Source organism: Hemiscyllium ocellatum (genome assembly GCF_020745735.1).
Source record: "Hemiscyllium ocellatum isolate sHemOce1 chromosome 27 unlocalized genomic scaffold, sHemOce1.pat.X.cur. SUPER_27_unloc_2, whole genome shotgun sequence".
Taxonomy (NCBI): Eukaryota; Metazoa; Chordata; class Chondrichthyes; order Orectolobiformes; family Hemiscylliidae; genus Hemiscyllium; species Hemiscyllium ocellatum.
Window position 1 is genome coordinate 2,026,219 of NW_026867487.1, and position 13,472 is coordinate 2,039,690.

At 41.5% G+C, this 13,472-nt stretch overlaps 1 protein-coding gene across 1 annotated transcript in view; it reads right to left on the bottom strand.

The window, feature by feature from the left end:
* LOC132807656 (deleted in malignant brain tumors 1 protein-like) overlaps window positions 1-13,472 on the bottom strand; it is a 58,266-nt gene that overhangs the window by 18,627 nt on the left and 26,167 nt on the right. The window contains exons 2-4 of the mRNA XM_060821707.1: window positions 3,049-3,081; window positions 1,440-1,754; window positions 579-893 (exon numbers count right to left, since the gene is read on the bottom strand). Coding sequence (XP_060677690.1) covers window positions 579-893; window positions 1,440-1,754; window positions 3,049-3,081 — 663 coding nt within the window. The remainder of the gene's footprint in view (window positions 1-578; window positions 894-1,439; window positions 1,755-3,048; window positions 3,082-13,472) is intronic.

Consider the following 13,472-nt stretch of genomic DNA (forward strand, 5'->3'; position numbering starts at 1 on the left):
ATAGAAAGTGAGGGAACGAAAATATTCGCCTTTGGAAGCACGTTCCGTTAGGAATACAATGGTGGAACAAATGACCATGATGATACACGCCTGATGATGACGTATTGTGAGATGGAAATTCTTGCTGAAGAATTTATGGAAAGCGTGATGCTCAATACTTTCGAACAGTTTAAGAAAAGTTGTTCAAAATCATTATCGGGGCAAAAAAAGACCATCTTGGCATAAATTTAATTGTCCGACATTCTTTTCAATGTCTATATATTCACTCATGCTTACTATTACCGCGATGATCTACCTTTAAACAATCTAGGCAATAACTTATGTTGACTGCAGACACTTAACGAACTTGAAAATAATTACTTTCCAATGCAAATACAGACATTTCAAAACATCTTAAATTTCCAATAATTGCGGGTATATTTTTAATGACGTTGTACTTAGCGCATGATCACATTGGAAATCACAAGGATTGGTCTAGATTTGGCACTGTTAGACCAATTCAGGAATCCCTGCGCCATCACTTTCACAAACGTCAAAGCGAAATATATCTCACTTTCTTTCATTACCTCTGGACTCACCAGAACATATCAGGGTGACATTGTTGTGTGCACTGCAATCCTGGTGATTGGCTGGAGACCGAGGGCACTTCCCCAGATGAGTCTCGTTGCCCGTACATTGAATGACCTCAGTAGACTTGAGCACATTACAGCCTCCCGAAAGAGCAGAGCTTGACACAGACACGGCGACGCCACAGTTAAGCTGTGCACAGACCACGTTGGCGTTTTTAAAATCCCAGTCAAGACCACACACTGTTTCCCAGGTGTCACTGAACTGGACCTCCAGTTTGCCGAAGCATTCGGCACTTCCAGGCACCAATCTCGGAAGGATGTGGTCTGAAAAAAAGTCCACTCAATCAGAAAAAAAAGAAACTTGAACAATAATTGACATAACTGAGTGATGAACATTCATTTGATTAATGACACATTGGTGCATTTGTTTATGAAATATTCCATCATTCTGTGTGAGTCTGGTGTCCTGTCGACTTGCTAGTCTGATAGAGAGGGGAAAAAACACTTTCAGCCTGCAGATAAATGATACAAAGTGATTCTGCCGGCAGGCACAATATCAATCGCATTTTCCATTGGGATGTATATATGATAGTTGCAGCAATGCAGCTCTCTCAATGTGGCTTCAAATGACATCACAATGGACACCTGTTCCTGCTGCGTCACCGGAGTGGAAACAGCAGCAGGTACTCATTTCGCACATTATCTTTAAATATTCAACACGTTATATAATGGTAATGAACAAATCGGTGGTACTGTTATAATGATGTTGATAGTCGTTGAACAACTGCCGTTCAGTCACAGTATTACCTTCTGGATTCACACAGTGCCGGGTTGCGACACAACTACACTGAAACGGCGGCCTATTTTTACCTGAGCAAATGACACCAGCATTCTTGGTGTATGACCCGGTGTAGTGACCCCATCTCCTTGATTGACAGTCCCGCAGAGAGCGCTCGGTCCCATTGCATTCAAGGGCCCCGGTCATAATGGGTCCGGATCCTTCTCCAAAGTAAGCCCGCCTTGGGGCAGAGACCGCACTGCCACAGTCCAGCTCCCGACAAACAACAGAAGCATCCAGAAGGTCCCATTTATCATCATACACAGTCCCCCACAGCGAACGGTAGTAAATCCCCACTCGACCAGCACAAGGACTGCCTCCATTCTCAAGTCTCAGCCTCACCGTCTCTGTAAAACACAGGAATAGCAACAGAGGTTAAGAACTTATAAATATGAAAACTCTTATCACAGCCCAAAACCCCACTTCATCGTGCAGTAGCTGTGAGGGGATGGCACACCCTACACTCTGCAATAATATAACTCAGAAAATGAACCGAATATGTTGAATGTGGAAAGGACGTTGAATTGAATGGGGCTCACTCACAGAGAGTGGGTGTCAGAGAAATGTTTCCAAAGAAACAACTGTTCTAAACGGGCCAACTTGAAAATATTTGTATTATTCATTCATGGGACATAGACGTTGCTTCCTGAGACAGCATTTATCAAATATCCCTCCCCGCCTCCTTCAGTACGTCATTGTGAGCTGCCTACATGAACCACTGCAGTCCATGTGCTGTCGGTAGAGTCATAATGTCCTTAGGGAGGGAATTCTAGGATTCTCAATCAGCAATATATCTCCAAGACAGGACAGTGAGTGGTTCAGAAGGAGAGTGCACAAGCAGTGATTATCCCATGTATCTGCTGTCTCTTGTTCCTGTCGATGGAAGTGGTCCAGTGCTTGGCAGATGCTCAACTAGGAGCTTTGGTGCATTTCTGCAGTGCCTGTTGTCGATGGTTCACACTGCCACAACTGAGCGTCAATGATGGAGGGCGTCGATGTTTATTGATATTGTGCCAATCAAGCGGGGATGCATTGTCCTAAATGGTGTCGAACCTCTTGTGTAATGTTGAAGCTGCACCCATCCAGGCAAGTGTTCAGAAAGTATTTCAACTTCAGTGAAGCCGAAAGGGGCGGGTCAGGAATAACCTGTTTTCCATCGTGCTCTGCACTCACTGCCGAGAAAGTACTATGGACACGCCCTGGGAACATCAGAAAATGCAACGGCATTATCGCCTATTACAGCCAGAAATATTCTGGGTTGTGTTGTTATGTGAGACCAATCTCACCGCTCAATAGTGACTGAAATAATAACAATGAATTTCCAACAGCAGCACTGTCTTTCTATCTGAGAACAGCAATGCAAGTAGAAGCTGATCCTTCAGACTCTCCTCCACAGGAACCTCATTCATTCACTTTCTACCTGAGAACAGCAATGTGAGTGGGAGATCACAGCTCCCACTGTCATCACCAGGAATCTTAGAAATACAGACCTTCAGGTGTAAAGCATCCCCTTCAGTTATATAGACATGGTATTTTAACACATGAAGTTGAATGCCTGAGGATGAAAACCACAGCATGGTATTTGGACGGTTGCACCAGAATATTACGGTTCTACTCCATGTGATAATGACCTGCATTTACCTGTGCTATCGGCCTGAGTGTCGACAAGTCTGCCTGAAATAGAGGAATCAGAATAAAGTGTCAGGAATCAGTGCAACACTTCGAAATAAATTCGATATATGCAACTGAATTGTAGGTAATTATAGTCATTAATTTTCGGAATAAATGAAAAATTGAAGTGTGAAATCATGATGTCAAGTAATACATAGAAATCAAGAATTGTGACTTATGCAGCAAACATCGATGCTCATTTCTTTGCAAGAATTTAACCGAATTGATTTCACACTACTAAGACAATGGTGAGCTTCCTTGTGATCCATGAGTTGGCAGCTTGGAGTTTTCACAAAATTACTTATTGTTCTGCTCGATACTGCACTGACTACATACTTAACATAATTATGAACCCCATGCAGAGCATTAATATTTCCTCGTGACCAAAGCAAGGCGCTCCTATCAAACACTTGCTGTAGTGTAAGGTTTTCATTCGAACAACACTGGAAGAGACAATGATACACAATAACTAGTCAGAAAATGAGTGATTCTTTCTAAATGTTGCATCGGAGACAGAAGGTTTTATCGTGTTCCCCATCTACACAGCAGCAGCAAGGGTCAGTCATGAATAATGCCTAACAGTCGGCAAGTCTTGCTGCCTCACAGCGCTAGGGAACCCGTGCTCAACTCCAGCCTCAGGTGAAAGATAATGTGGAGTTTGTACATTAGTCCTGTGTCTGTGTGGGGTTCTTCCGAGTGCTCCGGTTTCCTCCCACAATCCAAAGATATGCAGGTGAGGTAAATTGGCCGTGCTAAATTGCCCTTAGTTTTTTGATTAGATTAGATTAGACTTACAGTGTGGAAACAGGCCCTTCGGCCCAACAAGTCCACACCGACCCGCCGAAGCGCAACCCACCCATACCCATTTACCCCTTACCTAACACTACGGGCAATTAAGCTTGGCCAATTCACCTGACCCGCACATCTTTGTGACTGTGGGAGGAAACCGGAGCACCCGGAGGAAACCCACGCAGACACGGGGAGAACGTGCAAACGCCACACAGTCAGTCGCCTGAGTCGGGAATTGAACCCGGGTCTACAGGCGCTGTGAGGCAGCAGTGCTAACCACTGTGCCACCGTGCCGCCCATTAGTGTTCTGGGATGTATCGTTTAGGTGCATTAGTCAGAGGAAATGTAGGGGAATGGGTGCAGGTGGGATACTCTTTGGAGGGTCGGCTTGGACTTGTGGGGCCGAAGGGCCATTCTCTTCATTATTAAGATTCTATGATTCTATCATTCAAACTGCAAGACATGCAATTCTACTATTGATAAATGGAGAGAGTTTGATAAGTTTTTGTCTAAAAAGATGTTCAGTGATCAAAGCAAAAAAAAGATGGCCATTCTGTGAAAGCAGCCTGTACTCCCTCTTTCAACCGACTGCTGAGTTAGTTGCAGTGCCTTTCTTCATCACCCTTAAATCGGTGCTCTGAGTAGATACTATTCACGTTCATTTGCACTGAGGACAGGATGGTTACGAAACCATTTGCATTTTATAAAAGTTCAGATGCTTACTGAGTGTGCCTTGTTAGTTATGACCATTGAGAACATTTTGTACTCCTTTCCCAATTTTCCCGCACGTGTCATAAACGTTGAGGATTTTTCGTTTCCTGCGAAGTCTCTCCCATGCAACTTCTAAATAACCTGTAATATTCTAAATCATTGATTTCCATCTCTAAATCGTTTTATTTAAGCTTTTAAGCATTGAACCAACACGGTATGTTTGTCAGATGTATTCACAATTGTTCACTCAGCACTGGCTGTGATTCATTGACACCCGCATCTGTAGATTCACATTTAAAATCATTCATCGACCTGAACCATCTTCTTGCCCATTTATTGTGATTTGACAATGTCCTTACAATGGTGTGTTAAATATATATTGTTTTTCTTTAGAATGCAGTTAGCCATGGTAAATGAACAACAATATTCTAATCCAGTGTTTCATTGCCTAATGCAATACACCAAGTTATTGTACTTTTTCATTCAGTAAAATTTCAGTTCTGCTTTCTTAGACTGAACTTCTTCACTGCATTAAACCACACACTTGGATCACTGGTTCTCCCAAATACTACCAATTAATATATTTGGTGGTGAGAATTTGTAACAATTGTTTGGGACATTGTTCCATATATTCCAAAAATTTGCAATGTTAAGTACCTTTTGAAACACTCTGCACAATATTGCACCAGATTGGTTGCTGACCTCAATGTGATGTATCAGACCTTTACCATGCCTCACTAACTGGGCAATTTTGTAAACAATAAATACGCATCAGATCAGTGGCATCATTTCGAACACAGTAACTAATTGGAGCACTGTTACATACTAAGGCTACAGAAGCAATTTTTTTTGCACGGCGAGACTGGATGGTATTATAGAATAATTCTGATTCTTCCAGAATATACGTGTGTGTTTGAACACCTTTCCAATTTTACTACTTGACATGATAACTCCCTGCCAATGTTGCGGAGGACACAATTTTCAATGTGGAATAAACAGAGTGGGTGCAATCACTGAGTTCAACACAGTTCACTCCAACATGCTCTATCCTTACGACTATTGTTGTCTTTTTCCAGCTGAATCCGGGTAACTAGCATGATGACACGTTCATTTCTGTGACTACTTCAGCGAGACACGGGGGACAGATATTTTTATTCAGAAACTTTGAATATTTAGTTAAATTTCAAATGTAGTTGCAATTTGTCTGAAATCTCTGTAATTCAATTAATAGTAAGTCGTGATGGGCAATATATCAAAATAAATTACTGACAGAAACACAGGTCCGACGTCACTTTTGCATACCCTTCAGCCCTACAAGTCCATACCGACCCTCCGAAGTAACCACCCAGCCCGATTTCCCTACCCTATATGTACGCTTGTCTAATGTAGCTAACATTATGGTCAATTTCACATGGCCAATTCACCTGACCTGCTCATCTTTGGAATGTTGGTGGAAACCCACGCAGATACGGGGAGAATGTGCAAACTCCACACAAACAGTCACCCAAGGCAGGAGTAGAACCCGGGTCCCTGGTGCTCTGAGGCAGCAGCGTTAACCACTGAGCCACCATGGATTAACGTTGAACATAAATTACACTCAAAATGTCAGCATCATTTTATTCACGGCTCATTTTGTCTGATTTTCGTCATTGATCTAAAAGAAAATAACGTCCTGATTGGATTTTCAATTATCCCCGGATAGTGAGTAGTTTTGGAAAAATGGAATTCTATTCAAAGAAAAGAAATTTTAAAAAAGAGTTAGAAGATAGAACAATACAGTGCAGAACAGACCTTCAGCCCTCGATGTTGCACCGACCTGTGAACTAATCTCAGCTCATCCCCCCTGTGCTTATCCAAGGATTGCTTAAGTCTCCCGAATATGACTGTGTTAACTATGTACTCTCTGAGTAAAGAACCTTTCTCTGACATCTGTCTTAAATCTGTCAACCCTCAATTTGTAGTTATGCCCCTTCGTACTAGTTGACTTTCACTGTCTACCCTATCCAATCCTCTGATCAGTTTGTATACCTCTATCAAATCCACTCTTAGCCCCACTTTTCCAAAGAGAACACACCAAAATCTCTCAGTCTTTCCTCATAAGACCTTCCCTCCAGACCAGGCAATATCCTAGAATTTCGCCTCTGCACTTTTTCCAATGCGTCCACATCCTTCCTGTAATGGGGCAAACAGAACTATACACAATTTTGCACAATTGCAGCATGACATTGCGGCTCCGGAACTCAATCCCTCTACCAACGAAACCTATCTCACCGTGTGCCATCTTAACAGCACTATCAACCTGGGTGGCAACTTTCAGGGATCTACATACATGGACTCCAAGGTCCTTCTGCACACCCGCACTACCAAGAATCTCTCCATTGACCCAGTACTCTGCCTTCCTGTTATTCTTCCCAAAGTGAATCAACTCACATTTAGCTGCACTGAACTCCATTTGTCACCTCTCAGCCCAATTCTGCAGTTTATCCAAGTCCCCCTGCAACCTATTACATTCTTCCATGCTGTGCACTACTCCATCAACTTTAGTATCATCTGTAAACGTTCTGACCCATCCACGTATGCCAGCGTCTAAGTCATTTAAAAAAATGGCAAAGTGGTCCCAAAACAGATCCTTGTGGCACGCCACAAGTAACCAAAATCCAAGCTAAATATTTTCCATCAACCACCACTCGTTGTCGTCTTTCAGTGAGCCAGTTTCTAATCCAAACTGCTAAATCACCCTCAATCCCATGCCTCTGAATTTTCTCCAACATACATATGAAACAAACCAACGTGTCTAACCGTTCACAACTTTGAAAGATTGAACTCGAATGAAAAATAAAAATATACAAGAGACTCAGACCGAGAGAAATTTTACTAATCTTACAAATTTGCTGGTTTCTCTTCGTAGCTTCTTCTCATTCCGTTTTTTTTTGGAGGGTTTGGCGGGGGAGCGATACTGAAAGGTCTACATCTGGGATACTCACACCCTTGATACGTTAGAGATTCGCAGCATTTTTAATTAGTCGCATAATTCTAACTAAACACTCCTGTTCACGAAGGCTCACAAACTAAGCGTTGAAAGTTTTATTTTCAGTTGTTCTGAACACCTTCCTTGACTATGAGAAATTATGCTTGCATCGTTTTCCTTCCAAATGCACTCCAAAGATTTCAAATTAAATTACCTTCAAGGATTTCATTATTTCTCTCTCTGGTTTAGAACCATCATTTCGGGCAAAAACGTAAATGTTTTCACAAAAATAGACCAAACCAAGTCAGACACCGGGTGAATGGACAAGTTCTTCAGCGGCTGGAAGTCTGAAACAGATACAGAAAACGCTGGAGAAACACCGGAGGTTTAGCAGGATCTGTTCAAAGAGCGACAGTGTTAACTTTACGAGTCTGGTAGGATAGTTTTATTCTCTGTGCTTCACGTCTGAACAATATCCATACCAGACTTGAAATGTTAACCGTGCTTCTGTCTTTATAGATGCCGCTCGAACTTCAGAATTTCTCCAGAATTCTCTACGTGTCTTCAAGGTACGAACCTGTTATCCAAACACTGCAAAAATTGTTTTGAGCAGAAAGGCATGAAACTTCGTTCACTATGTATTAAACAGTTGCTTCATGAAAATTATCCCGTGGCCTCAAAAACATCATGAATCCATGGTCAATGCTCAGCTATGGAATTAGCACCTTAAAAGTTTACTAACACAACTCAACTTAGCTCCTTCAGACAACCTAACAAAACAGCAAGCACACCACCTACAAAGGAAAATGGAACTCTGCCAAATGGAATGGCCAATCCTGACTGGAATGACATTGGTCTTAATTGACTGATGCTTGAACAAGGCTTTGTAATTCTCTTCCTCAGGTATTGCGGATATGCTTAGACTCAATAGAATGCAGTGTTTCCTGAATTAAGATCACCAACACTAATTTGGAATTTCAGTATTGCTGACCAAATCAGATATTGTCATATTTTTGAACAAACAGTAAAAAGAATCGCAGGATTGCTAACCTAATATTTATTTTCATTTAATCCACTCATCATTAAAAATAAAAAAAAGCAAAAAATTCTGTCAGGATGTTTCAGTGATATGGCTTTTGGAATAGTTACAATATTAACGAATATCGAAAGCAAAATACATGTACTACAACAATATGTTTATACAAATCATGAATGCAGAATCGGTGACATAAAATAACACTTCCATTACTTATGTCACAACCTGGTCAAGCAGCCCTTGCTATAAGCACCACTGTGAGAAATTCGATGTCTGTGTCAGTTCAAACCATATTAAACACAGTATTGGCTCGTGTTTTACAGGCACGGAGTTCACTGTTCGCCCAGAATCTGCTGAACACGCATGGAAAAGAGAATCGTTCTCGACGTTTAGATTATCTTAACAAGGTGAGACTAGATTGGGTTGGGATATCTGGTCAGCATGGACAGGTTGGACCGAAGGGTCTGTTTCCATGCTGCACATCTCTATGACTATGACGTTATGATTGCAAGGTGCTTTACTGTTTGTTTGACTTCAGCGATAACACTCCTGGCATACAACAAAACAAACAAGACAGGACAGGTAAACTGCGTCGATATCTCAGTTCAGGTCGTCTCTAAAACTTAGTTATGCACAACTCCAACGAGAGGAAAGGAAATATCTTTAAAATTTATTTAAATTTTCGAAGCGCTAATACCGCCAAAATCTGGAATGATTGTCAGACTTACTTCAATTTGCAGCAGTTTGGACGTTGGTTCGGAAAGGCAATTGTGAGGTAAATTTACAACGCTGAATGAACCGCTCAGTAGTGAGTGCATTTTGCGTAAGTTTTAGTGTCCTGGAGATTCGGCTGGAAAAGGAGAGGTTGGATAGTATTGGGTAATTCCCTGAGCAGCATTTGCAAGTCATTTTTCAGAACGCCTCATCACGAGAACATTCCAATATATAACAAGGCATCACTTGGGATTGTGGCGAAAAGGGCAATTTCTGTGAAATGCCTCATGCACAGTCAGTAGGTCTGTGCCACCACACGGTGCCCTCGAATCAGCCGCCTGTGCTGGCTGGGGGACGTGAGACTGACACACATCTCCTTCCGAAATGCGCCTTTGCAAATGTAGGCTGGAGGAAGATTCGGGACGTTGGTCGAGGTGATCCTGAGCAGCTCCGTGACACAGGGCGGTGTAGTCATCAATCTGTTGCTGGGACACACACCGAGACAAATAACAACTGCATCTGGAGGACAATGAACTGATGAAAGACATTATTTACCCTGTCTGAAACGTGTTCATCTTCCAGAGCAAGGGGACCACTTCAACCGAGTGTTGACGACTGGTGCATTCCAAGCCCAGAATTAAGCACTTAGGGATGCACCAAAGCATGGGTGCAGTGAGGAAAGACCACTGCCTGAGGTCTTCCTCCTTCAGTCAAATGGGGATCAGTTCAGGTATCGGACACTTATGATGCCTTAAATATATGTAAATATGATATTGACCAAAGAAGAGATGCCTTTGATTTCGCTGCTGGATAGAATTATACTCTAGATTGGTTGTTTTTAACTTCAACATGAGACAGTACAGGACCGAAGTGTTTGAATGACTACTTCTACAGATAAAGATATTTTATCAAGACAGCAACCTTTTTTTTGTAAAAGAAAGAAAAGAACTTTTTTTTTGGAAAATACGCTAAACGGGATAATCTGCCTGAACTCTTAAAGACAACTGTTCCGAAACAGGCAGGGGACCTTATGCGCGTTGATCTGGTCAGTCACAAATTTTCGAACAAATTCAAAAAATAAATGCGAAAAACACCTCAAGATAAAGAAGAACTGCACATGCTGAAGATCAGCAACAAAATCAGAAATTTGCTGGAAATAATCAGCCGGTCTGTCAGCATCTGTGGTAGAAAAGCAGAGTGAACGTTACCAGTTTCAGAGCACCTTCTGTCTTTCCAAGCTAATAAGCTAACTGGGCCCCTTATCACAGTAATCTTGTAACACTTGCCTCCGAAGGCATTGCCTGTTACATTTCCAAAATTGCAGAACAAGAAAATGTATCAAACTGGCGCCCAACTCCTTCATTCCATGAATGGCGGAAAATAAATGCAATGCTTTCTCTAAAATGGTGGTGGAATCTAAACAGCCGAAATACTGTGCAAAATTACTGCCAGTACATGCTTCTTAAAATGCAAAAAAGTCAGTTTATATTTTACATTGTCCCAGGTATTGACAAATAAATGAAGGAAATTTTCTGCTTGTCAACAGGGTTCTCTGTTACACACAATGGTAAACAACGAGATACACTATTAATAACAGACCCAAATTGACTTGAGGCTTTCAACTCCAATACCTGTACAGAAACCGTGAATAAAGTGCCAGGAATGGGGAGTAGAGTTGGGTGTTGTGATCCCTCAGGAATAGTTGCATAAAGAATGAGAAAAATAATGAAGAGAACATAATTGTCATGACACGTTATATCAATATTTCCTCTCGCAAAAACTGGTCATTATATCATTCCTAACTGTATCTAAGTAATGGTTGAAGTGTCGATGGTTCAGGAAATATAGTAAAATAGACGATAACTCACAGTTCAATAGCTGCAGAAGAAGCAAGTTCAGGAGGGTTACAAACATCGTCCCAGCTGCTGGTAATCGGTGAAATCTGAACATTAAGTGAATGATACTTTACACATACAGAGCTTCATTGAACGCATCTATTGACTCATCGATTTCTGTAAGAGTTATTTCGTCAGCCACTGTTTGCAAAGAGGCACATGTTTCTTTCCAACAACCAATAGATTTTGATGTGTGCGCACTGTGAAATTAACTCGGGTCTTCTACACCAATCGGAGGTGATGTGACCATTAATGGGTACAATGAAACCGGGTTCCAAACATCAGCTCATTTTGAGAGATCAATGACGTATAAGATTTCGAGTTGGAAGCGAGTCCTCGCTTCGGAATCCATGTCATAGAATCACACAACCACAGGAGGTTAATGTGCTGGCTTGTTTGAAAACATTTTACACCTCAACATCTCCTCGGGCAGGTGGAGAAACAACTCAGTTTCTGCTTCTGCACTCCACACTCTTCATGACGCAAAATGAAGTCCAACAATTCCAGCGCAGAATCTCTATCCTTCCTTTCGAATACAATTCTCCCTCTTTCTCCTTTACATATTTGTCTCTTTTCGGCGTTGCTCTTAGCAGACCAAACCCATTTTCACATTATCACTCCAATCACTAGCATCCATGTTTGACACAGACAAAGGCCTTGCTGATGTGTAAACTACATTAACTGCAATTATCTCAGATAGATATTTAATCACCTATTCAAAAGACCCAGCTAAATTAAACAGACAAGATGACAGGATCTCTCTCTCTCTCTCTCTCTCTCTCTCTGTCTTTCTCTCTCTCTCTCTCACTAACAAATCAATACAGTCTATTCCTGGTGAACCCCAGGCTTTTTCAAGTTTTTAATTCATCCTATGAGATAATGAGGACTTATTTTCCAATAACCTCCCTCCGCTGACATCAGACTAACTTGACAAATACTAGCTCGCCAGTCCCTCCTGCCTTTCCCAAACATCACCGTCAGCTATCGCCCAGTCACCTGGCACTTTCCTCGTTCCAGCAAAGTGTTTAATATGTCCTCCAGTGCTCCAATAATCTCCTCTTTTGCTTCACACAACGGCTTGGGATAGATGTCACCATACTCTGTGATTAAAGCAACTTGCTGCCCGCCACAGCATGGAACACGTCTTCCTCATTAATCTTAACGTTTACTGGAACTTTACCATTCTAACCGAATTCCCCGGCTACAATGTATTTCCCCTTTCTTAATCGAGATGAGAAATATTCATTTGAAATCCCACTCACGTCTTTTGGCTCCACGCACAGGTCACTCCTTTGATTTCCGTTAGGCTGCACTCTTCTCTGTTCCTCATTGTATACTTATAAAGTGACGGGGTGGTAGGTGAACATAGTTTCCTTAATCCTATCTGCTAAAGATACCTCGTTGCTCCTCGTTTGCTGTTAACTTCTACTTTAAGAAGCTTTCTGCATTCTTTATCGTTTTGAAAGGCATCTCCTTCCTTTTGCATACAATTATATCTGACATATTGCTCTATCTTTTGCTTTATCAAAAGCTCAACAGTCCTTTCACATCCAAAGCTGCCTAGAAGCTTAGGCCCTGGCCTGTCTTAACTTCACATGCTGCCCTCGAATTCTCATTGCGCCAGAGTTGAAAGTCTCCCACTTCCCAATTGTAGACTTAGACAAAGTAACGATTCCAAGTCAACGCTTGCCACTTCCGGTCTAATGATACTGAATTTATCCTCTCTTCAATCTAAAAGCTCTGCTATGCCTCCATCTCTTGTACGGTCTTGCAGAACGTTCTACTCTTTCAAAATTCTACGCTGTCTCATCCTTCCACACTGACATAAGCTCATTTAAATAAGCGAAGGTGAAACACTTGACAATTATCCTGTCACGTTATATGTGATGGAACAGAATTTTTGGGTCGAATACCCAAAGACTACTCCTATTGTGTGTTTATCTACGTGAACTCTTGATACAAATTGACACGATAAGTCAACTTTCCCAAAACAAACGTTTGGACAGGCATTAACCTTATTTTATTTTCATATAAAATATTCATATTTTCATATAGTTATAGATTTTTCGATGCGATTTGAAATTCTCCAGCTTGGTTGGCGTTTTTACTCGCACCTAAGTGACTTGGAAATGAATGGCTTGCGAAACAAACTCAGAATTAAGTTCAGGTACAATGCTGGAAGTTATTATGGCTCCAAATATTAAAAAATTGTCAACAGTATGAGGATTTCCTTCCCTCTGTATTATGAGCAGATCAGATGGATTGCTACAGTAATTGTTTT